At 41.9% G+C, this 27,952-nt stretch overlaps 1 protein-coding gene across 2 annotated transcripts in view; it reads right to left on the reverse strand.

Annotated features, from left to right (window-relative positions):
* Positions 1 to 1,716: 1,716 nt before the first annotated feature.
* Positions 1,717 to 27,952, reverse strand: part of HS2ST1 (heparan sulfate 2-O-sulfotransferase 1) — a 91,541-nt gene continuing 65,305 nt past the window's right edge. Inside the window, exons 2-7 of one of the 2 annotated variants that reach the window (XM_082227973.1) lie at positions 27,633 to 27,871; positions 21,070 to 21,155; positions 13,718 to 13,862; positions 12,289 to 12,386; positions 10,565 to 10,722; positions 1,717 to 8,152 (exon numbers count right to left, since the gene is read on the reverse strand). In XM_082227973.1, the coding sequence (XP_082084099.1) occupies positions 7,926 to 8,152; positions 10,565 to 10,722; positions 12,289 to 12,386; positions 13,718 to 13,862; positions 21,070 to 21,155; positions 27,633 to 27,871 (953 nt within the window). In that variant the 3' untranslated portion in view covers positions 1,717 to 7,925. The remainder of the gene's footprint in view (positions 8,153 to 10,564; positions 10,723 to 12,288; positions 12,387 to 13,717; positions 13,863 to 21,069; positions 21,156 to 27,632; positions 27,872 to 27,952) is intronic. The other variant, XM_082227974.1, reaches the window with a different exon arrangement.

Raw genomic sequence — 27,952 nt, forward strand, 5'->3', positions numbered from 1 at the left:
TCTAAAGAAGCATTCTCTCTGCTCGGTAAGTTTGGGGCTACCTAGCAGACCATCGGCAAGGCAGTCTCCACCTTTAAAGATCTTTGCACAACTTATACGACATCATTAAAAAATGTGCATGTTTTATTTCACAGCATGCTGGCCTTGAACACTGTGATGTTGTCATGCTCCTTGGTAACCAAATGGCTCCATGTTGAAAGTTGCGGGGAAGTGACCTAGTTTTACAGGCCACGCAACTGCCCATTTCTAGAGGATAAAAGCTGTATCGGACTGCACCTGTAGCAAAGTTGTACATAGGGCAGGTTCGACATTCAAGTTTAGAAATACAAGAGACCTCTCTCCTTTCATCTGCTTCCCAAGCTAAATCCCAAGCAGATTTAACCTTCAGAAGTCTCCTTGGCTGGAAGTGCAGGTCATCCAAAAAAGGGCTGAAACTCCAGACAACAGTTGCTTCGGCGCGTAAAACGCTGATGACAAAATATTTAGGAACTATCCCATTAAGAGATCAAAGCAAGCACTTAAAAGCGGAGTCAGCTGACCGTCCCTCAGCTAAAAGGACAGCTGCGGTAGAGAACTGCTAAGAGCTCAGAATTTCCATAAAGGTTGCATTGATGCATTACAGCTTTGGGGTAACAAATGGGCAGCGGGAGGGGGTTGGACCGCCTCAATCGCATGCCGAAACGTCCCTCTCCGGAGATAGCTCACTTTTACAGAAAGCAGAACGTTTCAAGAAGGCAGTTTAACATGCTTGTGTGTGTGTGTGTCTAAGTCTCCAAACAAAAGCTTCCCTGTTTTTCAAAACCAGGGGAGCTTTCAGAGTCCCAGTGGCATGGCAGCAACTGCCACCACCTGGAAGTCATCTTCAAGCCTGTGCTGGTAATTGGAGCTGCACTGCCATTTCCTCGGGGAGGAAAGTCAGGTTGGATAGGCCAAGGTTATATGTACTGCTGGCCGGGGTGGTGGCCGGCTCGGGCTTCAGCTATCCTCCTTCCAAATTTGTTGCTTTCCGGAGCCCTAACCCCAATGCTGTGCGTCTGTGCCTTTGCTCCTCCTATTCACAATTTCCTTAAGGCCTAAGGCTGGTGCCCAAGAGTTTGGTTTCAAAGGCAGGCGCTCTTACTGAGTTGCCTACCTGAGCAAAACAGGAATCTGTTCCAGTTGGAACCTCTTAAAAGTATGGACACTCAATTCATAGCTAGGCCTTGTCACCATTTAATCGATCGCCCACTGAATCTCATAATTTCATAACACAAGGTTTCTAGAGTCCTACCTCTGTGCACATGACTACAGTGGTACCTCGGGTTACATACGCTTCAGGTTACATACGCTTCAGGTTACAGACTCCGCTAACCCAGAAATAGTGCTTCAGGTTAAGAACTTTGCTTCAGGATGAGAACAGAAAACATGCTCTGGCGGCGCGGCAGCAGCGGGAGGTCCCATTAACTAAAGTGGTGCTTCAGGTTAAGAACAGTTTCAGGTTAAGTACGGACCTCCAGAACAAATTAAGTACTTAACCCGAGGTACCACTGTATTTGAGGCTGGTTTGACTGCAGAAATGGGACAACAATAAAGAGAAACCATGCCTGTGATATTTATACTTTTTAAACCCAAATGTGTGCATTTTCGTACAGACTCCCCCCGCTCCCCACCCTGGCAATTTGAATATCTGAGATTTTATTTTCTGGAAGAAGAAAAAAAAGACACTAGACTCTCCTCCCCCTTTCCCATTGGGCATTTTATTTTATATATCATTTGCATTAGGTAATCAACTGAAACACTTCAACAACAGAAAGCTCTCAGCAAAGTACGGGGGGGTGAAGCAATTATCTCAAACAGATGTGACAAAACGGTTTTAGATTTGGAAGTATTGCACAACTGAAATCAGCACGTGAAGAGGAAGGAAAACGAGAGAGAGGCGTGAGCGTCTTCTAACATGGATTGTGAGGGGGGAAAGGCACCATTTAGCTGTGTGTATTAAAAAAATAATGAGGCACAATCCAAGTTCTCAATATTACATTCGACACTGCTTCTGAAATGCTCGAACTAACACAGAAGCTACGGCTTCCATTTTCTAAAATTTCGGTACGAGGGGAAAAACAAGCATCTAAACAGATTTTTGAAAGCAAACCTGCTATTTTTTAAAAAAAATCTTTACAAGGGTTTCAGTTTATAAATAGGTGCCACAAAAGTTTACATAGCTACATGGTCTTAAAATAGGATATATTCTGGCAGCTGATCGTAGATTACACGCTTTTCCCCCTCAAAATCTCTTTCTGGTCTGATCTCTAGGACTCACAAAATGATCCACCTTTTAAGAGCTAAATTGGCAGTGCGTGAGACAGGCTTTTCAGCATGCTTTCTCTGCAGCATAGTTTAGGCACCATATTTTCTTTATACAAAACACTTCTAATGCCACATGATGTATTCCGCCCCACCCCCTTCCGCTTAAAAAGCCACAACTTGATCTGCTGTTCTGGCTGCAATCCTACGCATACTTACTTGGAAGCAAATCTCACGGAAATCAGTAAGGCTTTGTTGCCAAGGGCATGGATACAGGACCAGAAGGTTTTAAACACAGGCAAATGTTTAGGATGGGAATGACGTGGCAGCTGCCTGTATTCAGAAATGTAAAGTGTCTCGGCAGCAATACAGATTCGGAAATAGACCGCTTTTTCAGAAACCATTGCTTAAGTCTCTAAGAATATACAGTGTTTGAACAAGTCCGTGAATGAACACATTTGTATATTTTGAAGCACTTGCTCGCAAAAATATTCTATGTATAAAGCTTTGCTTCAGACCACATGGCTCTGCACGTTAAAGTTTTCCAAAAAGGTACCAATAATTAGAATCTGCTACAAATACTGTTCAGCTCTTCAATTTGCATGCTTTCGTAAGTGAATTTGCAGGTTGCAGATTCTAGAAGAACAAAATTCAGTGAATTCAGGAGGGAGGGAGCATCTCTCATTTGTAAGGAAGAAATGTAGGCTATTTGTCAGATTTCTAATCCACCTTCCAGAGCCTAGCTGTTCATAATTTTTTATACAAAACAAAAACAAAGGGCCCCAAACAATCCTCTAAGAGCAGTAACAAATAAAATTAATGAACCGGCGCATCAAGCACACATGGATTAAAATAAAGTCTTAGAAGTTATTTTAAAAGCCAGTATCAATATGGCCATGCATATTTCCCTGGAGAGGGCATTCTGAAGCCAAGAGTCACCACTAACAAGGCCCTGTCTCTGGTACCTGCAATTAAATAATTGTAATGGTGAGCCAGACAGCAGAGCCTCCGAAGCTGATCTTAACACCTTGGTAGGCTCATATGGGTGCAAGCGGTAGTTCGGATATACTACTGGAGTCCAGTTTAAAGGCTTCAAAGGTTAAAAGCTGCACATTAAACTGGACCCAGAAATGAATAGGATATACTTAGGGTGCCTGACCTGCAAACCATGACTAAAACAGTTTCACTTGCAGAGTAGACAAACACTCATACTCTAGTGCCACAATGCAACCTCTCCATACTTGCATCCCAATTCCACAGTGCTTGCATGTATAGATCTCCCATTTAAATTCAACACAGCAAGGCAAGCACACAATTATCCAAGTCTCCCATCCACGTGAATAGTACTGCCCTTTCCTGTATGTATGTGGACTCTCATACAATAATTTGTAATGATCCAATAGCTCAAGGAAATACTATCATAATCAGGAATGTTATGGCGGATATAGAAACCCATCTAGAATTCCAGGTTTCACCAAACAAGCAAAGAGAAACGAAGTCCCTCGCTACCTAGTGATTTGTAAATGAATTCCGTAAGACTTATTCCAATGTTCCTAACTGTACTTTTCAATGCATGCATCAAAATATTTCAGTGAACTTAAATCTACAGGCAACTGTCAGCAGGGATTGTGGGCTACAATTTGAAAAAATATATTTTATTCAATAGCCAATACAAGTTTATTTCTGGTTGACAATTAAACTGGGAAAATAAGTTCCCCATTGGGGGGCAGGGCGGGAATTAGTCACAATAGTCCTGGCATAGTCCTGGGCTTGGAAACTCTGGCATACATTTTTCTGGTCAAAACACTCCTCTCCACCCCTTTCCAACATTTTACATTCAGATCCAAACATTTTAAACAGCTCTCCCCCCATAGTGGTATATTCATGGCTCTGTGTCGAGAAAACAATGGGCTAGATCCATCACCTGTTAATATGCTGTGCAAATTTTTCTATGACAGCAGCCCCTTTATAGGATGCTACTCTTGAGGGCTCCTGACCTTGAGAAGAGCTTTTTCAGGGGGGTGCCTCTTAAAGAGCAGGGGAACTCAAAACAGAAATGATTCCTGATCTCCAATCTCACAACAAACCATGGTTTACAAAAAGCCATCAAAATCAGGAGCTGAAAACACGGTTTCAAACTGGTTTGCAAACCTTGCCTGCAGAACAATGTTCCAACAAGCCATCATGGCTTGTCAGCAACACAAAATCACTGTCTGGTTTGGGATGAGGTTTCACACTCTAAACCATGGTTTGGGAGGTTATCCAGGGATTTGCAGGGAAAAGAGGCGAAGAGAAACCATGGCTTGCCTTTATGTCTGAAGGACCTGCCATGTGTGAGCAGGGCAGCCACTCATACTTGATTACGTTCCAGCCAATTTTCTAAGCACTGCAAATGAGAACGCAATCCATATAACCATGCTAGTCATAATGGTTAGCTTTGAAACCTTGAGAAACAAGGTTTCAAAGTATTTGGAACTGTCTGAAAAATGGGGTAGGAAGAAACGATTTAAGGAACAGCAGAAAAGTAAACCGTGATAGCTAAGTCCAGAGTATTTTAGTCCTGAGTGAACAAGACCCCAGAGACCTAAGCTCTGAACTTCTTCCCTCTTTCCCCTGAAATTCAGATAATGAACCACCAAAGGTTCTCCTTGCAGCTGTTGAACCAGAAACTGGATTTTAGTTTTTGCACTTGCAAAGCAGATCTTTTACATGCAAAACATTAAAACAGCCATAGGTAAACCATTCCTTTCTAAACTTTTAAATACTGTCCATATGAGCAGACGGTATGAGTCACATTTTCAGTGTCTCTTTGCAAAGGCAGTTTTAAGCATTTAGATGCCTGAGCTTCACTTTTTAAGCACCTTTATTCGGTGCTCTCCTTAAAAGTAGTTTGCCGCCACTTCATGAATAAAGTATATATTATGGAAGAGAGCGCAGGGAGGATGCCCATGATAAATTTCTGCCAATATTTTCAAAATTGCCTACCTCTCAGTTCTGCAACATCTTATACAACTAGGGAGAAGAACCAAAACGTCATGAGAAATTTTATCATCCCCAACTAGAGTGGGGCATGGCGACGTCGTCTCCCGAAGCCAAACACGACTCAAGAAATTTCATTTATGACTTAGGGTAACTTAAGCTAAGTTGTCCACAATCGCTCAAGCTTAAGATGAGCACATGGGAAACCAACAATTTCTACTTTTATTATCTACCCGTCAACTATTTTTCGCTTACTACGCTGCCAGTGTTGTCTTAGACATGGTTATTCAGAAGCCCCACCGGGTTCATTAGCGTTTTACCCTCAGATTACCGTACACTGGACAGCCGGAATATCGAAAATAAACCTTAACTACCAAAGCCGTTTCTACAGGCTGCCTAAATATCTTAACACCTAATTAATATAAATGCACCTCTTGTTTTGAGGACATGTCAACACAGTGGATATAGTATCGGGAATTGTAACCAGCCTACCTCCTGAAGGCTGTACCACGGCTCTGAAGGGTCCAAATGGCAGCTTTGCTAATTGTTTGCACAATCATACTTTCAGTCAACTTGGTGGCACTATGCTACATCAACCTTGGTTTTTGAGGCACTCAGACTCTCTTCCTAACACGTGAGAATGGAATCAACAGGCCCACTAACATATCAATCAGCCTGGACAATTGTGATTCTAGTTGTACTCCGAGCATCAGCACCTGACGTTGAACACGCTGCTGCAAGTAGCAAATTGGTCTAATGACAGTTTGTTTTGTTTCTGTTTTTCCTGCGTCTCGTTCAGTTGAACCACCATGGCTATGAAAACACTCTGGCTCATGGTCATACATTGGGGAAAAATTAACAAAGAACACTACGAATGACTCCTGACTAAAAAGAAGAAACTGCCTAGGAAGGCGGTGCTATTTTTGTATCTTTAAGAACAAGGCAAAAGGAAGAAGAAGAAGAGCAAATTAAAAGCTTTCCTTAATATACTCATTACCCTTTTGTAACAGGATCCCATTTTTGGCATCAAAACATTCAGTTTACAGACAGCTAACAACTTTGTGTTCGTATAGCGGACAATTTTGGTAACGTTCTTCTATCAATACATCTATGCTGCACTTTGACATCCTATAGAATATGACGCTCAAAGTCTGGATTTAAATGAACGGGGGAAAAAATCTGCAAACTTTAATATATATATATTTTTAAAAAACAAAAACAAAACATAAACCTCCCAGTAAAAACAAATGCAGCTAGGGAATTTGAAGAACTGCAGTTTTTCTAGAATTTTGTTAAAATGGAGCTTCCCAGTATACAACCAACTGCTAAACAACCTCGTGTATAGAAGTTACTATAAGGTGCTAATCATGGCAAATGCACATTTACTGAAGTAACATACAGCAGTGCCCTGAACACATTGACGTCAATTTCTGTGTATCTCTTTTGGCCAGGCCACAGGCATCCGTTTTCCTTTTCCTTTTAAGCATGATAAAAGGATGCAGATTAAGGAGGGTGTTTCTTTCTCTTTTTTTGCAAAGGGGGCTCCTGGACAGACACACTGTGTATTTAAAGTTGTTGAGGTCATTGAAGTGCATTTCAGCGATGTCCAAGAGTTAACTCAAAACTGGAATTTGAATGGCAGGTGGGATGCTTCTACTTCACATACGGCAAAACTGGTGCAAAAATGTGTTAAACTAGTTGTCCATAACCTTTTGGTCCAAATACATAAAATATGCATTATTTACAGCATTTTATTCCTTTTTTTCCAAATGCAATGCTTTAAAACACATTATAAAGCACCTTAGTAAAAATATTCTACAGGTAAAAGTATCTAAATAGGAAACCCCTAACCATACTACAGCTCACTAGTTGAGTCATAATATGGATTCACCAGTAGTTCTTTAAAGTACAAAGAATCTATGGAACAAGGATACAGAATTCACTATTTGTTTTATATTGAAGTGCAGGCAAAAGCCAGCTTCTGAAGAGGTGTTTTCCCAACATTAGTTGGAAGTGCAGAGGATATTAAAGAATCACTGCCTTGGTTTTAGGCATTCTGACAAGATCACTATGGAATTTGAATTTTCAAACACACTGATGATCAATTTAGCTCTTTAAAATGAAAACCCCACACTGATAAAATATGGGCAAGTCCAGCTGCAGCATTTCTCAGCAGAACATGATTGAACATGATTCATGTGATATGAATTCACAAGAACAAAGCACAGATGTCAGCCGGTTATTAACATTATTCATAAACGTATACAACCCAAATTTCCATGTTGAAGCTAGGGAACCAACAGCTTCCTCTTCCCAGGAGGTTAACTAAAATAAGCTGTTCTATGAATCAAAAAGAGCGGAAAGAGGGGCCTTTCATCTTTATCGTTTCAGCAACATAATTGGTAAGGGGTTAGTTTCTGTAAATGTGTATGTAGGCTTCTGCAGGAGTTGAAGAGCAGCCTTCTTTGAGATTAAACTGAAGTTTATACTTTTGGATTACCAACGTATCTGGTCAGCAGCCATCTTCTTTGAGGAACCCACAATTCATTTTACTGAGCTCAAGGACTGAGGTGCCTCAGTTGGTGCATCAGCAATCTACAAGTTGGGGCTGAAAATAAGAATGTGGCCCAAAGGTTTAGTCCCTAGCCTAAAAAGATGCATCGTCCTTAGTTCGATTTAGGGTAAATCTTTTCATAGAAAAAGTTTTGTGCCAGAATGTACAACTCTCCATCTTTTTCCCGGACGGCATGTGCTCTGACAAACTGAAACTGCTCCAGTGCAAATTCGTAGAACTCATTCTCCATTTTCCATATTTCAGACTGCTGCAGCTTTGCAATGGTTTCTTTTGTGGGGAGTTTCTTTTCCGTTGTCTTCCTAAGATGAGACTTCTTGCCTAAAAGCAAAACGTAGAAAGTCATAACTTCACTTTGACTCATAGCTTGAATGCTCCCAGAGGAGCAGAAACATAGACCGGGAAAAGTTTGTGTGTCCCTGCGCAGGGTATTCTTTCATCAGCAGGTTGCTAAATGGGTACATCAAGTGACAGAACTTGGGCCAAGATTTATTAAGCCTCCGGGACTGAGAAACTGGAAGCTCTGACATTAAACATGAATGCATTTGCATTAGTGTGCTCTCTCAGCGCACATTCCTCCCGCTGTTTAAAGAGCTTAATTATTAAAACCATAAAGAGGAAGTGTTTGCATTGGGAACTGCATTTCCTCACATCACATCCATTTAAGATATCTGTTTCAATCATGATTAATGCTTCTTTGGAAATTCAGTATGATCAACGATAAAGTTAGTAAAAAAAAAATACTTCACAACAACCGGGCAGACAATGTGTTTCACTAAATTCACAGCAACCTCTCACATGATGCCATCAACAATTTTCATTTAAAGGCAAGGTGGCAAGTGAGTCATCCTGAATATTTGTTGTGGGAATATGCTATTTGCATTCTATGCTGCAATGTGCTATATGCATTATATGCTTACAGTACTAATATACCTCTTATTGCTATCAAAGCCAGTTCTCAAGGTGCCGACAAACGGGGACAGTCAATGTATACGGAGGGACTACATGTTCCACCACCCCTGACTACGCTGTCTGGGGACGATGGAACTGTGGCCCAATAACACCTGCACACGGGCTACCCTTGAACTACAGCAGAATCCAGAAATAGAGGAGCAGGCTTCGTTCTCAATGTCACTTAATCCTTGGGGAGATAGAAAACAGTTCCATTCCTATTCTTCCTTTGCATTAGACGGCGGCCCCAAGAGTCTGCATACCTATACCAAGTCAAGCTTCAAACCACAATGAGCTTACCGAAGCAGGCTGGTCAGCAGGTTATGCGACGTGAACAAGAGTAGAGTCTTATCGCTAATCATTCAAATTTTACTTGAATCAATCCGGTCTGATCCCACGTTCTTTATGGACTTTGCCTACACTGCTCAGCTTCCTTATGTCAGCCTGGCAGCCCCTCTTCCTTCTTTCCAGCAACTTGCACAACTATTCTCACACTGAATAACTACAGACATTAGGAAGAACCTCCTGGCAGCAAGAGCTGTTTGACTGGAAGCTGGTGGACCCACCTTCCTCGGAGGTTCTGAAACAGAAGTTGGATAGTCATCTGCCAGAGATTCTTTTGTTGTAATTCCTGCACTGCAGGCGGTTGGGCTAGTCAGGTGAGCCTTGCGGTCCCTTCCAACTGTACCATTTATGATTCTATGGCCCCGTGACATTGGCTGGCATTTAAAGCCCCATAAGGACCTGGGAGTGCAGTTCGTACTGCATATAGCTTCTCACCCACAGGCAGAGAGGAGTCTAGTGGGCAATACAGCTGTGTATCCAAAAGAGGAAACTGGAAACGACACTGGGATTGCACATGTACCAACATGGGTAAGTCAGTCTCTTGAGGCGGGTAGGGGACTGGACTGCTGTTTCAGGAAAATTGCTCATTCATGCCCTAAAGCAGGGGTCCTCAAACTACGGTCCGCAGGCCACATCCAGCCCACCAGGTCCACATCCGGCCCGCCCAGGAACTGCAGAACCCGCGGCGCTCCTCCTTCCCATGGCCCAGATGGCCACAGCCAACAGGAGCTTCCTTCCCTCCAAACCGCTACTATTCCAAGCAGCTGGGTCCAATCCCTTCCGGCTTCTCCTCAGACCACATCCTCCAGCTCCTTCCCACTCAGCCACCCATCAATCCCATTGCGATCCCAGGTTGCCAGGCAAAGCAGGTCCGAATGGGGAGGGACCAGCCCTTGGACCAGCCGGGCCTGGAGCCAAGCCCAGGGGAGCCACTGCCACCAAGGAAGGCCTGTGGAAATGCAAAGGCACAGTGGCCGTCACCAGCACCACAGCCGGGCCTGGGGTGCTGGGTCTCCTGCTAGAGGACACTGAGGGAGGAGCAGCCAGGTGCTGCCACCACCATTGCCCAGAGCCTGAGGCGGCACCTCTTTATTTTCCTCCCTCTTATTCAGTCACCCTCCTCTCTCTCTCTCTCTCTCTCATACCCCCCTTGAAATACTTATAAGTTTATGTTGATTAAAACCGTTCTTCATTTTAAACATTGTATTGTTTTTCCTGTTTTTTGTGCACTGCAAATAAAATAAGTGCAGTGTGCATAGGAATTCGTTCATATTATATTTCAAACTATAGTCTGGCCCCCAACAGTGTCTGAGGGACAGTGAACTGGCCCCCTGTTTGAAAAGTTTGAGGACCCCTGTCCTAAAGGGTATGTGAAAGAGAAGCTTTGGGGGGAAAGGAGGAAGATGAAAATGGCCTAGCGGGTGGCTATTTAAATACCTGTGCGATATAGTTCTGTAGCACCCCTGAAGAAGCGGGGCAAAGCTGCCTCCAGCAACATAATAAAGTCTTCAAGCTCTTCAGTAACTCCCACTAGGAAATATTCATTAATCAAGTTGTATTTGGCTTGTTCCAAAGCCCATCTGCTTCCCACATTCCTAAAACGATAAAAAGTAATTACAGGAAGGTTTTGATGTCTGCCAAGAATTTTGGTTCCCTTCATTTAGATATTCTCACACCAGGCTAAAAGAATGGCTTAGCTGTTATCTTTGCACAGACAAGAAAACAAAGTTTCAGCCACACACATTTTTAATTTCCTTTGCTTTTTCCCCCCTGCTCCCCATTTTTTTTGCTCTCTTCATGGCCTAGGTTAGATGTCAAAAGATTTATGGCTCTGATTTCTAACTTTTTGATAACACTAATGCCTTTTTCAAGTATGTTGCATGGTGTTCAGTATGGAAAATTTTTCTGTTATATCAAAGAGTTCAAAAGTATCAATTTTGACGTGGCATAAAAGCAGAAACTGAAAGGCATGTTGGAACTTTGCACCAGTCTTCCACAACCGATTGCAGTTTATCTGCATTTTAGCAAGATTGCTCTGTAAGAGGATAAACGAAGAGAGGATTGCAGAATGGTTGAGAATTCGTATATCTGATACTTTGAAAGCACTTGCTGAAGCCTTGGTCCAAATAATCTGAAGCGACCATATATGCATTTCTCTCCTACATAGAAATACACTGTAGGAGATTTGTCATACATATGCCATCTGACACAGCATATTAAGGATATTACCTCAATTAAAAGTAAATAAATCGGAGCTACTATTTTTTCTCCTATTATTAAGCAAACCGTGTAACAAGGCTTTACCCTAGTTACTGTAATATGACAAATCAACATCTAAACTTCATTTCATGAACACCTTCAGACATTCAAAATGGAATTGAGCACTCAAATTAATCCATGTTTACATTATAGCAGCCACAAAGTTTATTTCCGCCAGCTAAGAACAATTGGGTTTGAGACCTAAAGGTTGAACATTTATACCGGGTTCGAAACTGATCTTGCTGCTACCAGTGAGCACATCTCCCTAAGCAGAACTTTGCTCAGATGATGCTCCAGTCATTTAAAGGGAGAGGGAAGAGACTTAGGAGACCATCCACAACAGCGGAGGAATGACAGGGTGAGGAGCAAATCAATGCCACTTCTGCCAGTGGGATCGAAAGCTTTCTGTGAATGAAAGAAGCCTTCTATCCACAGAAGGCTAAGTTTAGATCCAAGCCAGGACATTTTAAACCGGGGGGGGTGGGGGGATCCCATAGTAACATGGTTTTTAATCAACATACCCAAACACTGACACTGGTGTTTAGAAAGGGGATACAGAGTTCAGTTTGAAAATGGTTGGTAGTTTTCTGTGGCATTCATGGAAATTCAATCAATAATAATGGGGGTATTGTTTTTGTTTGTTACTGTGTTATGTATCTTTGTGTTTTTATTTTGTAAATCACCCTATGATCCTCAGATGATGGGTGGTATAGAAATTTAACAAATAATAATTCAACCATTTTTCAGTTTGATACTTCAGAAGATAACCACAAAGTACACTTGTTAATCAAATGTGTTCTTTCTCAAAATCTTAACCTCTGCTACACATTCTGATTTAATAAAATACACTTCACATGGATAATATATTTAATCTGCAATTTAAAGCAATTCCATCGTCTTACCAGCACTCAGAGCTGTGGCCACAGAAGAACGGAATTTGAAGCCAGAGTTTCTCAGGGGCACAATCAGAGCCTCCAGCTGCTACACATTCATCAAACGTCTGGAACAAAGACAAAAACTCAAGAGTGAGCTATAAATTTCCATCTTAAATATCAAACTTCTTAGTGCAGTTATTTTTCTACATGAACTTGGGCTGCGTTACCTCACAATAGCTTACTAAGAGGCCTGTCACTTTGTGCATCAGTACATGTTGACTCCCAGCTGTGGGCACTGCACAATGAGATAGTGAGGGGTGGCTGGCACACACAGAATTCACTGCAGTGTGGCATTTGGTATGCAGCTGCTAGTGCCCCAAAGGCGACAACTGCACTGGTTTGCAGAGCCACAAGCCATTTTGTGGGCGCTGTCAAGATTCGCAATTGCCTCAACACACGGTAACCACAGCAAGAACTGAACGGTGACTCAAAATAGCCCATGATTTGTCATCCATGTGTCCGACTTCAGAAGTTCTTGGATTCTGTTTTATTAACAGCAACCAATTTAAATTCTACTTATATTTGTTCTGCAAAAGCCAGTGTGTCAGAAAACAAGTCATATTGCTGCTACCAAGGGAAATCAAATGCTAGTGTTGAAAAGTCATTCTGAAGACCTATAGACAAATGCTGGCCCAGGGAACAACACTGGGTGGAGAAACTTATCTAACAAGGAGTGACACCACCCTGTGCTCTGTGCCTTCTTATTTGCTCTTTAAAAATAGAAGGCTGGAAAGCTGCGCATGCTCCATTGGTCTAAGACAGTGATGGCCAAACTTGGCCCTCCAGCTGTTTTGGGACTACAACTCCCATCATCCCTAGCTAACAGGACCAGCGGTCAAGGTTGATGGGAACTGTAGTCCCAAAACAGCTGGAGGGCCAAGTTTGGCCATCACTGGTCTAAGACAATGTGGAGCTCCTCGTACAACATTAAACCATATTTCCATAGCTCCCTTTGTCCACAGTAAATGCACATTTCATTGCAATCCTATCTTTACATAATTAATATGGAGTCAACGCAAATCTCTCATGAGTGGCGCTTCACTCAGGGAATAAGTGCTTCTGGGACCTTCTAAGAGGTATGAAGATGGAGACGGTCTTTGATGAGCCCTCCTAAGACCCCTAATAATCTGCTCCAGAGAGTTGAGAGGCCATCAAGAATGGTGTGGAAGGTGGTGCAGGAAGGATTAGATTAAAAAATACTAATAATCACACACACAAGCAGATGCCTCCATTGGACCAAAGGTTCTTGCATTCATGGAAGACTCCTGTGAGTGGGAACTGTATTTTAGGATTGAGCCTATTGTTCTGGATTAAATTTGCTTTTCAAAATTGCTACGTTTTGAGTTCAGTTATTATCTCCATAATTAAAGCCATGAACAAAGCTGCCAAAATGTACTTTTACTTTTTTATCCCCTTGCTTTCGTCTTCGGAGTCCAGGCCTGTAATCATCGCCAAAGCGCAGGAAGTAATAATAGGAAACCAGCCGCTCTATAGGATCTCTTATGACATTGATGTATATTGGTTTCTTTTTAACACCAAATCTGAAACAGAAGAGATAAATCCGATTGACAAATCAAAGAGTTTCCTGCATGATGTAAAAGTGGATTTGGGGGTCAAAGTTTGTTCCAGACCATTCTATTTTGCCATATTAAGGCAAGTTAGGAGGAGTGCTGGGAAACTCACAATACTACTTTTTTCCTGTTTCAAAGGTATTAAACGGTATAAATGCTTTAGAAAACCTTCCAAGAAATCTTATCCCAACAGCATTCCATTGAGGTAAATTTTAAACATACACATTTAATATTTACATATATTCATTCGGTTTATTGTGTCTAACAAGTATTATCAGCAAAAGTCCTATCTGGTACTTCTCCCTCCAACAGATGCGGCCTCTGAAAAATATGCTTTGTAACAAAGAAGATAATGCAGCTGGTGTGACCACAATGACCAGATGGGGGAAATGTAGGAGGACAAGAGAGATACTCAGAAATTGCCCTTGGTTTTCTAAAGTGCTGCTGCACAAAAATGATCATGCTTCATATGGAATAGTAGATGTAAAAGCAGTTAAATTTTAGCTCAGTGCAACAGATCTGAAATATTCTAGCACTGGCTAAAACTTAGCACTTTGGCAGTTAGCATGCTTGCCATATTTAAGACATATTTTGCATGGCTATTTTATGAAACCTCAAGCATTAATTATGCCAATGACATCATAATCATCTGTATTATTATTATTATTATTATTAATAATAATAACAACAACAACAATATGCACCCAACACACAGTTTTAGAAGGGACGCAGGTGGTGCTGTGGTCCAAACTACTAAGCCTCTTTTTGCGATTGGGCTTGCCAATCGCAAGGTCGGCAGTTCAAATTCCAGCAACGGGGTGAGCTCCCATTGCTCTGTCCCAGCTTCTGCCAACCTAGCAGTTTGAAAGCACACCAGTGTAAGTAGATAAATAGGTACCACTGCGGTGGGAAGGTAAATGGCGTTTCTGCGTGCTCTGGCTTCTGTCACAGTGTTCCACTGAACCAGAAGCAGTTTAGTCATGCTGGCCACATGACCCAGAAAAGCTGTCTGTGGTCAAATGCTGGCTCCCTTTGCCTGAAGAATGGTAAGCGCCACACCCCATAGTCTCCTTTGACTGGACTTAACCGTCCAGGGCTCCTTTACCTTTAGAAGGAACCCAAAGAGAATGTGTTCTATTTATCTGCTGCTCACATTGTGCTTTGACATGTAGCACCCTGCTTGTGGTTAACGCTTAGCTGGAATGAAATATTCAACGCAGCAATAGAGAAATTAAAATAATTATTTATTTGTCAGACAAATAAATGAGAGGCACAGTGGTATATGGTTACCAAGCTCTGGCCTGGCCTCCTGCCATTATGGCCAGCACTTATATTCCCTCAATCCAGCCCCCTTTGCTCCTCCTGTGGCTGCCTCTGTCCAATCAGCCTGGTTGAAATTCCTATTGGCTGATTGTTAGAACCAATCACAAAAAGATACACCCATATCCTCCTGTCCTTATATGGAACACAAAGAGCTATATATTGTTACATCTATAAATGACAAATAAGTAGTAATATATCTTACATGTGTCTCAACAAGGCATCTTAATTACCAGCTCACCTCTTGCCCTCCTTGCCCTATTGCCTTCTAAAACAAATGGTTAATCTTAAATTTTTATCTTAAACATATGTCAAGGATCTTGAGTTTCACATCAACATTGAAAGATCTCCCTCATTTGAAGGTTTCTAAACAAATGTTTGACAACTAATAAATCAGGACTGCTCAGGACGGCGTCTCTTGTCTAGCAAGGGGGGCAAGACTGGTGGCTAACTTAATTTCAAAATACAACTCTTAGAACTATATGAAATCTAGCATTTCTTAAATCCTTTGCATAATTACATTTAAGACAATATATTTAATACATAACATAGGTAGCCTTTTAAAAGGAATAAGGCCTTTGTAAAGTAAAAAGGAACTCAGTAAAAAAACAGCTTCAAAAGAAGCCTCTCCAGTTTACAACCCCTCCTTCAGCCAGCTGCTTTTCCCATTTGGTCTTGGCCTTTTAACCTTAGAAAGAAGATCTGGGTCATTTACTGGGAGGCACATTGATATTATTTTACTATTTACCAACTATTAATTATGTTTATCTCTGCCTTTTTTATCTTCTGTAACATGTAGGGTCAGTGTCCTGTAATTTCAGCTTTTACGACTTTGAGAATTGTTTTCTGCTATAAATCAAGGGGCCCCTTGTCTAGGAAAAACATTACCAAGGTTGTAAACTGCTGGTCTTCTGCCTGGCTTGAAACTTTTGAAAATCTGAGCTCTCTCTTTAATATACAAGTCCTGATCAAACATTAATAAAATGCAGGCTTATGCCTGATGCCTCAGACACAGAGCATGTCTCCATGCTAGGCAGGGCAACCTTCGTACACTAATTAGCACTGTGTGCCTTGCAGGCAAAATAAGTATGGTCTGTCGGTTGAACGTACTCTGCACTTCATACTGAATATTGCTGATTTAGCAGAAAGCAGTTAATCTACTGTATGGTAAGAACTACAAAGATGCTTTTAAACAGCTTTGATGTATACTAGAACAACTGCCTTCCAACGTGCAAAAATAAATCTGTTTAAAGAAATATGAAAATCAATTACATGCCAGGAACAACCATCAAAGCTAGCCTATAAACCTGGACATTCAAAAATAGGGCTGAAAATACAGTTTGGGTGCTTTATTGCTTTAAGGACCAAAAAAGGTGCTTTTAAACTCTTCCCCGTGCATTACCACAGTTACAACAATGTTAGCAAGGCAACGGACAGAACAAAGGTATCAACTGCAGCTGCTTGGATCTGGCAGCTTTCCTTGTTTTGAGGATGCCAAGCCCTTCCCAATCCAGCTCATTAAGGCCAGCCAAGTCCACTGACCAAATAGTAAAATTGTCACATTGGGAAGGGAGGTTCTGTCTTTTGTTGGAGCAGTCTCCACCTATGCCTGAAAAGGCAGTCTTCAGACAGGGATGTGATGACAAGATTTAGAATGGCAACCCAGTCAGAGAGGTGGGGAATAAAAAATAGAACAGGATAGATCTTTCCTTTTTGGAAAAGGTCCCTGAGCACATGATGGCACAGCAACTGCAGGCATGGCCAGATGGAACATCTTTCCTCACTCCACTTGGAAGCAGGTTTCCAACCAGGTTATGTCCCTGCGTTGCTGCCGTTCTTGATTCTGTCTGCTGACTGCCGTTACTTTTACCACTCTTGTCTTTTTACTGGAATCCGACTCAAGACTTAGAGAGGATGAAGAAGAAGAGTTTGGATTTGATATCCCGCCTTTCACTCCCTTTAAGGAGTCTCAAAGCGGCTAACTTTCTCCTTTCCCTTCCTCCCCCACAACAAACACTCTGTGAGGTGAGTGGGGCTGAGAGACTTCAAAGAAGTGTGACTAGCCCAAGGTCACCCAGCAGCTGCATGTGGAGGAGCGGAGACGCAAACCCGGTCCCCCAGATTAGGAGTCTACCGCTCTTAACCACTACACCACACTGGCTCTAAAGACACCATGTCTTTAGTTTTTCCATTACAAAAGCGAGCCCACCCCTGCCCTTTCCTCAAGCAGAGGCGAGAGAGAGGCATCTGGAAAGGCAGAGCTGCTGTCACCATGAAGAGAGGAGGCAAAGCTTACTGCCACCATCATCAGTCATGTCGCTTATGATTTAGGCCTGGTGAGAATTTAAGGTCCCCATCCCTAATTTGCAGGTTGCCATCTGATTAGATTTCACTTTGATTCAGATTTGATTTTAGGATGTATTTTAATTGATTGCTTAATTTTATGATAATATGTTATATATTTGATGTTAGACACTCTGAGCCCAGTTTTGGCCGGGGAGGGCAGGGCATTAAGAAGAAGAAGAAGAAGAAGAAGAAGAAGAAGAAGAAGAAGAAGAAGAAGAAGAATTTACTATTAATTATTATTAATTATTATTATTATTCCACCATGGAGGAGTAAATCAACATATGCCTCACTGCTCATCCATGATGGATTTAGATGGATAGTTGCCTTCACAAAACTTAAATGGAGTTAAAGCAAGTTGTTGCGTCAGATTTTTTTACTCAAACATTTAGCATAATGGGAGGACTCCAAATCCGGTCAGGGCCCCTTGGCATTTCAAGATAAATACTTGGAATCCCTGTATGTATTCATCCGCTCATTTGACAGATGATGGTTCCAAGTACCCAGAGCAATGAATAAATGAATTAAAAGGAATGAAGAATGAGGCAGAATCAATGGGTTTTTTTTAAAAAAAAAAAAAATGGTGCACGAGTTTTTGTCCTCTACCACTTAAGTGAAATTTCTAGACAGCTCCACCACCACTGTCATAAAAGTTTTGAAATTCAGTGTAATTTTATGAGCGTATATACTGAATCAAAGCATTATGCCAGAGTTTTTTTTAAGGAGGATGAATCTTTGCAGTAAGATTTTACACTTCTCTAACGCAATAACGCAACATCACAAGTTACTCTCGCCTATTGCCGAGAGCAAGCACAGCACTCAATTTGTTATTTTAATAATCGAAACCACAAATAGAAGAAAGCAAGCTGTTGCAGGGGGGGAAATAAATCATTTAGGTGAAAGGGTAACAAACAAAAAAAGCCACAAGGATAATGCAACCCTGGAGGAAAATATGCATATGAATGAAATTTGTGAAATTGCTTAGCTGCCTTTCTTGAGGCAAAATGTTTTTTAGACTGAAGTTACAGTACCTACAAAATGTTTTAAGTTTTATTCTATGAATAATGTAGAGGATAGAGTAACACTTACCTAGCTGTTCACAAGGTTATTATTTCATTAGGTATTCAATGCAAGAGGTTTATTAATATAGCATATTGCACTTTCAAATTTGGAGGAAGCAATGCAATTTTATGCTCGGGGATTCTTTTTTGAGACTGAAGTTTGGCAACCATTTCTTTACATGTAGATTTCAGCTGCTGTTGTAAACTTCAGCACTCTCTGTCTGATATTACGTTGCATGCACAAAATATACGGAACATAAAACTTCCAGTGCCCCCACCCTTGTTTTCCACATTTGTCACAGCAAATAAATTAAGATGGATTCCAGATAAAATGAACAGACCTTTCCCTTCATCTTGGTTAAGCAATAGTGCAGCCTTCACTAGCCTGGTACATATAACTCCATATATCTTGGGCTGCAACTCCCATCAGCCCTAAGCCAGCTTTGCCCATGGTCAGGGATGATGAGAGCTGTAACCGCAGACATCAGTAGGGTACCAGCCTGGAAAAGGCTGTAATAGAGAATTGGCCAGTAAAAAGGGGGCCAAAAGGGCGGGAATGGAAGGGAGGGAATAGTATCATTTTTGACCTCCGCTTGTGACGTTCTCGTAACGAGTTCCCATGATAAGAGCCCATCTGGTTTCACAACCTAGATAATGTGCAAGAGATGCAGGCAGATTCGTTGCTGAGGTCAAACAGGTGGGCAGAACAGAGTGCAAACAATGAAGTCTACAGCTGGGTGGTAGCAATCGTGATGAGCAGCAGTTTGGTGTGCCCGCTTCTGGGCTCGAGAAGGGACTTCTGGTGCTAGTTTAGGACTCTGTGTCAAACTGGGCATCGAGGAAGCTCCTGTTCCAGTATGGTTTAAATGGGAGTGAAAGAAATGCACTTCTTTCAGAGAAAGCCTAATCTCTCCCCACCTGACCACACTGCTCAATACGATTCCTGCCATCTCATGTAAGTAGGCATTTATGGAGCCATTTTCTACTAGTCAGATTGGCTACAGCAGGCAATAAAGGTAAAGGTAAAGGTACCCCTGCCCGAACGGGCCAGTCTTGACAGACTCTGGGGTTTGTGCGCCCATCTCACTCAAGAGGCCGGGGGCCAGCGCTGTCCGGAGACACTTCCGGGTCACGTGGCCAGCGTGACAAGCTGCATCTGGCGAGCCAGAGCCGCACACGGAACGCCCACCCGCGTCCCTCTATAGCAGGCAATACGAGGCCATAAAACATGATGTTTTTCAAGAGGCAGCAAGTCCGATAGCAGTGAATTCCAACTACCACAGCCTGTTTGTTAGGGCTGCCATATTCCCAAAAATGAACCCCCACTCCCAAAAAAGCCCAACAGCTTTTTCTTTTCTTTTTTGGATTTTAAAATATTTTTTCTTTAAAGAATCGCCCTAGTTGCCATACATATCTGGATTTTCCAAGGACGTTTTGCCGATTCGGCAAAAATCCACCCTGACGTCATTTTTGCAGCCCAATCCTCCGATGTTTCCAGGGAAAACCCAGACGTACGGCAGCCCTACTGTTATGAAGCAGGCCTGAAGAGATACTGACTGACTAAACAGAGGGTTTCTTTCCATGTGTTCTGGCACTACCGTCAAGTACTCTGTGCTACTGAAACACTGCACCGCTGAAGGCAGTAAGTTGATTTGCTATTCTAAAGGAAGGCTGAAAGCACTGAGTGGAGTCATTAATAGCTCAATCAAATATTTAAAAAAATAATTGCTTCCTTCATTTGCATGGCTGACAAAACTGTTGTCGAACGCATATATCCATTTTTGGCTAGTGTTTCAAATTTGTTATGGGGGTTCTCTTGTATGATATGGTAGAGTCAGCCCAGGGAACAGCAGGCTTTTTAAATTTTAATTTGTTAAAGCAACTTCTAATATGAAAGGCTCTACGGGACAGCAGGTGGTCACTAGTAAGTTTTGGGAAAGGGGTGGCACCAACAGATAAGTAGCAATTAGAAGACAAAAGAAAATGTGGAGAATCTTAACTACTTAAAGGACTAAAATCACCAAGCGGGAACTGGTTAATTCCTTGATTTGCTGCTCAGCAAGACTGTTCTGAGCTTTATCCCCACACAGTTCTCTACTCCAGTTATATATTTGTGCTTTCAGACAGCACACAGATTTTTTTTTTAATTAAGAAAGTATGTTTTCCAAGAGCTTAGTCACCAAAGAACATCAACAGGAAAGGATGGTGCATGTCCAGGAGAAAAAGACTGAAATCAATCTGAATGAGAAGTCAGTGGGGAAGAGAAAAGCTTTACTGAAAATAATAGAGGGGCAGAAGAGAGCATGTTCAGAATGTCATGGTGCAATTTCTGTTCATGACCATTAGAGGGCAGTAAACTCTTAAGTGAATCAGTGCAGTGCTTGAACAACAACAAAATAAGCTGACAAGGACTCAAAATGCTGCAAACAGAATTGTACGTTATGTGGCTTACTTTGCAAAATCCAGGAAGGATATATGTCCATGATAAAACCCTGGCTTCATTTCTTTCCAGGACGTTACATTCTTCACAAATCGTACCTGGGAGGGAAGAAGAAAAGTTTCTTTAATGCTTAGAAGAAGAAAAATTTAAGATCAATGAAATAGGCTAGTATTAAGAGATGCAACTCAGCTAATAGCAAGTGATAACAGTAAATGCGCCACTCGAAAGCATTCTTAACATAGCCATAATGATACTTCATACTGATACAGCATTTTCCAAAAGGGCTCAAAGTGCCTCTCATAGATCCTCTTAGCAATCCTTAAAAGCTGCCATTTTTCTGGGCAGCATGATCTTCCTTCTATTACAGGTGAGAGGCTGAGAAAGCAGTGTCTTGTCCTAGGCTTCCAAGAACCTCATAGGTGAGCTGGAGTTTTTTGCTTCCTAGCAAATCTATTAAGATTAAAGTGCAATAATTAATGCAACAGCTCAAGGGGACCCACATATAAGATTCTGTAAATCTGTTTGCTTTCTCTTGAGTGATTTGTTTTAAAAATAAGAGTGCTGAAATCCTCCTCTCCTAATGTCCGTATTCCAGGGCAACTGCACCATAACCTGAGCTAAGTTTATGGGCCTGTTAACTGCAAACCCCAAAATGGTTCAGATTGCCAAGTAGAGTCTGAAATTTGCAAACATATAAATAGGTGTGAGCCGAGGGAGAGTTATCTATTGGCTGATTTCACATAGGAACTCCTCTTGATTCTGCACCCTGAGATTGTTACTGGAAAAGATATCCAGCAATGCATTTCTGGTACTTCCAGCAAATAGGTTACCTGCTTCCCAAGTAGGTCTACCACCTTCCCTTCCTTTTAGCTTTTGAACATATCCCAGGATCCCTTTCACTCATGCCAGTGCCATAATTTGTGTGAAGGCAGACAGATGGACACATGAATGTGAACACACATAACTGCTAAAACAGTGACATGACCAATTTTAGTAAATACCTTTTGGGGGGTGGAGGAGAGATGGTTATTGGGACAATAAGATGGCTCTCTGCTACAATGCTTGTTGTAAATCACCATGTGATGTTTGGATAGAGGATGATATGCAAATTCTAATTCTAATAATAATAATATTTCTCTGCCATCCTGATCAAGCCATTCCATTTTATATACCTTGCCCAGGATTTCCCCCTCTTGGTTTCTCAGCTTTATGGGGCTGTCTTGTAGTGCACACTTTGGTGTTTGTTCCCCCCCCCCTTTTTTTTCTGCAGACTTAACCTTGGGGTTAAGTCATGTCTGCTGGTAATTCTCTCTTCTGTGTAGGTGGATGTGGTTTTGGCTACATAAACATGAGCACAGGAAGATTTGAACTGGTGTTAAAAGAAGGAATTATTACATTCAGAATGTAGCAAAGTGACTCAAACGGTCCAAACCAGATTTGAGTAGTTTAACCAAGTGGAGCAGCCAGAGGTTGTTCGTTTGCCTTTAGAAAAATAGTTGATAAATCTGAATACCACCATCTGTTCAGTTCTTAATACTGCAATTTTAGAAACTGATATACTAAGGCACACACAAAATGAACACACCAGGAAGTATCTCTGTACCGTAACAGATAGAGGCATATGGTCTTAACAATGAAAGCAGAGATGTCCGACTGTACTGATCTCATAACTGATCAAGGAGTCCTATATTCATGGTAACATATAATGGTGCTTTCACATTATAATGAATGCATGGGGTATGTGTAGATACATAAATATATGCATAGAGAGATCATAAATGGCAAACACAGAGAAATATATGTCTGTAATGTTTTCTATCTAACTGCGGAATGTACCGTATTTTTCGCCCTATAGGACGCACCTAGTTTTCAGGGGGGGAGGGAATCAAGGAAAAAAATATGATTCCCCTCCCGCAGTTCTGGGAGCAGCGGACAGGCTGCATGCAGCCTGTGCGCTACTCCAAGACCTTCTTCCTGCTTTTGCGAGAGGTGGTGGAATTCCCCCACCTCCCGCAAAAGCCCCCAGGAGCCATGCGCGACTCCTGCGGGCTTTTCGACCAGGAGGGAGAAGGGGCTGAAACGGCCAGTCAGTCCCTTCTCCCTCCTTGGGGAAAAGCCCCCAAGAGTGGTGCGCTCTTTAAAGGCTGCGCGGCTCCTACGGGCTTTTCTACAAGGTGGGGGAATTCCCCCACCTCCTAGAAAAGCCAGCAGAAGCCGCCCAGCCCCTTTAAAGAGCGCACGGCTTTTGCCTGCTTTTGCGGGAGGTGGGGGAATTCCCCCATCTCCCGCAAAAGCCCACAGGAGGGAGAAGGGACGGACTCCGCCAGTCCGTCCCTTCTCCCTCCTTGGGGAAAAGCCTGCTTTCTCCCACTGCCAGCCTCAAAGCTGGGTTGGAGAGTAGCGGGAAGGCTGAAGCCAGGAGAGTCTGCTCTTTGAGGCTGGCAGTGGGGGAAAGCGTTGCTTTCTCCCACCGCCAGCCTCCAAGCCGGGTTGGAGAGTAGCGGGAAGGCGTCGCGCGCCTTCCCGCTGCCCCCCATCCTCTGGGGCTGGCAATGGGGGAAGCACTGCTTTCCCCCACTGCCAGCCTCAAAGAGCAGACTCTCCTGGCTTCAGCGGAAGCAACGCGAAGCCTCTGGAGCGCAGGCTTTGGAGGCTTCGCGTTGCTATCGCTGAAGCCAAGGAGCCTGCATTCGCCCCATAAGACGCACACACATTTCCCCTTCATTTTTGGAGGGGGGAAAGTGCGTCTTATAGGGCGAAAAATACGGTAATCTGAAGTTAAGCTCTGATGTGCTGCTGTTCCTTCTAGCACTCAACCAGATAGCTTTGGCTACTTGTGCAAAAAGAAAGAAAGAAAAAGACTGAGTACTCCACATAAGCTGAATTTTGCTTTCCCTGGCATTGTCTGTATTGAGGTTTACATGAGGCAGCAAGACGGTTTAAAATGGAGAGTACTTCCAACTGCAGGATGCTGATATCTCTCCCTCAAATAGCAAACGCAAGCGACAACAGCCAACAGCCAGCAGCCACGTGGTCGAAACAAGGAGCAGCTATCAGTCTACTAAGGTGGAACTTGAGGCTTACAGAAGTCCAAATACACGCATACATATGAACCTAAGAGAGAGTGAAAAGCCCTGCTGAAGTAGGCAGGCTCACTAACCACTATCAGAAGAGAAATGGCATGGGAAGGAGATGGAAGGGGAGATTTAGGTGACTAAATGCTGCAACATTTTTATAGCATGTCTCATATGTGGTTTTCTGAAGAGGCTAACATTTGCTAGTTATTTAAGTGAGGAGCATATTGGCTTTTGTTAGAATAATGTTCAGTTCACTGTGCTATACTGTGGGATGGGAACATGGGATATAATAAACCGCTAATGTATTTCCTTTAATTGTCAAATACAATGATCTAACACTAAGAAAGAGCCTCCAGAGGGACAGCTGCAACAAAACAAGAGCCCGCTCTTAGTTCCCTTTTAATTCAAATAAACTTAATAGATAGATAGATAGATAGATAGATAGATAGACAGATAGATGAAAATAAAATAAGCATTTTATGGTTTGTTAAATTTGTATACAGCCCTTCATCCAAGGACCACAGGGCAGTTTAAAACATACAAACACAAAAATATATACCATAGAAACAAACAAAAACAATATTCCCCCACCCAGTTTAAAAGGCAATAGATTATTTAATTAGCCAAAGCAAAGGCCTGGAAGAAGAGGAATGATTTCACTTGGTGCCTAAATATATGTACTGAAGGTTCCAAAGGGCCAAAGAGCACTGCACTCTCTTGAAATGACCGTGAAAATAGGAGTGGAACCACCGCAAAGTAGTGCCATATGCACTCCCAAGCTCAGGCAGCTGCTCTAAAAGGATGCCATGGTTGATGTTTATCAAAAGCTGTTGAAAGATCAAGGAGAATTAACAGGGACAGATTTCCTCTTTCTTTCTCCCAGCAGAGGTCATCATACAGGGTGAGCAAAGCAATTTCTGCGTCTAAACTGGGCCTAAACCCTGATCAAAATGGATCTAGAAAATCAGTTTCCCCCAATAGTGCCCTTGTCTGTCATAAGCAGGGTCACCGCAGTGCACCAGGGGCTCATCCTCAATAACTGCTCAACACCAACAGACTCTCAAATTGATCTGCAGATCTTAATACTTAGCAGAGTTACGAGGAATCAAATGGTGCCCTATTTCTGAATGAAATAAAAAGGACTGAAACAGTCTTACTGGATAGCAAATATTACGATGACCCAGAAGCACTCTACGATAATAGCCTAGTTGGCTAGGAAATATGAAACCTCTGAAATCAAGTCCCCAGGTTCCATCGGTCACAGATCCTGCCAATTCTGTTGATATTATCTGGATTGACATATGACCAATCACCAACTGCAGTAAGAGTGGCTACTGTAAATAGGGTGGGTTGTCTTAATCTCCAATCTCCACCCAATTCTGCTCTCCCAGAATCTTCATAAATGCTGGATAAGGGGTTCCAGTGAGGTGAACTGGAATGCAGAAGACATAATTGTCCACTGCCAAATTCTTGACTATCCTACAATCTATTCTAGGGGAAACTGTGTTTTCACATTTTCTGTGGCCATCAGAATGGCAGATTAGTCCAAAATATTTTAGTTGTGGGAACCATCTGCTTGCTCTCTTTGATACCAATATTTTGTCTGTCATCTCACATCCAGAATTATGAATTAACACTTAATTTGTGTTGATAATGCTGCATTTGGTGGCCAAAGCTTTTCATGGAACAGGTCAGCAGTAAGCTAACGGAATACCCACTAGTAACCAATATATTAAAACTATTCAGGGTCAAATATAGTCTTGTGGATATTTTTGCCATTATTTACGAATATCCACTTTACATATAGTATAGAAAATTGGGGCAATTACTTAGTATTTTAAATTCAAGATAATCCTTGGAATTTAACTAACAAAAGACCAAAATATGTGAGCAAGTTTCTACAGATGTATTTTTCCCTTAGCACTTTTAGAAAAATAACTGAAAAGCTATTTTTGAACTTCTGGTATGTTTAAGCTGTTTATGTTTTAAGCTCAGATGAGCTTCCCGGAATTGAAAGAGAGATCAAATGTACTCTGATGGAGAACAAGAAATCCTGCAAGGAAAAAAGTAGAAAATGAATGGTATAAAGATTTCAGTTTTCTTGGCAGATGGGAACGTCAACAATTCTCTAAAGATCAAAGAAAACAAGCCAGACAAGCCACTATGGGATCAGCAAAACCTGGGAGAGATGCATGCTTTGTAGCTACAGAATAAAATGGCTTATCAATTAGCGAGTTCTCTGCAGATATGGTACAGGGCACAGTATAGGGTTTGTATTTAATAAAGCTTTGTTTTGTTAAATCTCTAGGCCTTTGACCACTAAAGGTTTGCCAGCTAACTATCCTCTGGATAACTGGTGGACACTAACTTGGATGCCCTGGAAACTCTTGGGAGTTGAAGGGTGCTGGATATCAGTTTATTAAATAAAATTAATGAATGATGTTGTCCAGATACACAGTGCCAGAGAGGTGTCCCCTCTTGACCAGCAGTGGTTCTGCTGTACCGCGAAATAAGCTTCTTTACTACTAGAGTGTGCCAGGCACTGTACAAAGTATGCCCTCTGTAGAAACACACATTTAAATGAGTCTGAAAAAACAAAAGGGGTGGGGAGGGAAGCAGAGACACGGCTTATGAAAACTTCAAGTGATTAATTTTGACAGCTGGAAATAAGTGGAAGGGCTGAAGGATGGCAACAGAAGGCCAGAGAGTGGAAAGTTGCCGTTCTCAAGGCGGGAGACGGCTTGAGCGTCAACGAGGAAATTGCCAAGATATTTTCACAATGCTGATGAAGGAAAGAACATGATTTTGTGATAGGCTGAGTATAAAGGGCAAAAGAGAGGCAGGGGTTAGAGAAAACCAATGCTTTGCATCCTATCAACAGCAGGGAGGGAGGTATTATCAATTCATATAAAAATTAACTAAGGAGAGAGGGGCTTTGGAGGAAAACACTGGAAATTTTGCCTTAATGTGTTAAGAAATCACTCAAGCTTACCAAGTGACAATATCTATATTATATTATTATTAATTAATTGAGTTCAATTAAAATACACATTTAATAGTAAGTATGGTATCAGCATCTCCTGTTCTGCCAGATTCTAAGTCAGGGATAGTTAACAAGGTGCCGTCCAGATGTTGTTTTTATGTATTTTACCTTTTATTTAGAAACATTTTAAAATCGTTTACTCAACAAAAGACCTCTAAGTGATTTATCATGCACCTAAGTGATTAGAAAAAACTATTTGTTGGACTCCCATAGGCCCCAGTCATTACATTCAATGGTGAGAGATGACAGGAACTGTAATCCAAAACATCTAAATTGCTTATTTTTGCTCTAAAGTAACAATTTTACTAAAACCTGTATGTTGTTGCTCTCTACTGGGTGTTACTGTCAAATGTTTCTTCATACTTGATACTTTACTTCTGGTGTACCAAAATACCCGACGTAAAAATAAAACAATTAAGGAAATGAAAGCTTTTATCTTAACCAATGCAACCTACTTGATCTTGCAGAGACATCACAGGATTGTTCTTGGTTGTGTTGATATGCAGAACATGGTACTTGTTCCGTGCACAAAGATCGTATGCAATGTTTGTGAAGGACGTGCTTGCAGTTTTAGGTACTCGATTATAAATGATCACCACATCATCATCTTCATCCAGAACAACATCTGACCGAAAGCCATCTATTGTGTGACGCTGCTCAATTTCTCGGACTTCGTGTTTTGCAATAGCCCTCTCTGTAAAAAAACAACAACAGAGAGCACAAACCATTTTATGAGCAAATTTTCATTCATTCATTTGACCAAATTTCAATTTAA

Source organism: Podarcis vaucheri, assembly GCF_965113315.1.
Source record: "Podarcis vaucheri genome assembly, chromosome: 6".
Lineage (NCBI taxonomy): Eukaryota > Metazoa > Chordata > Lepidosauria > Squamata > Lacertidae > Podarcis > Podarcis vaucheri.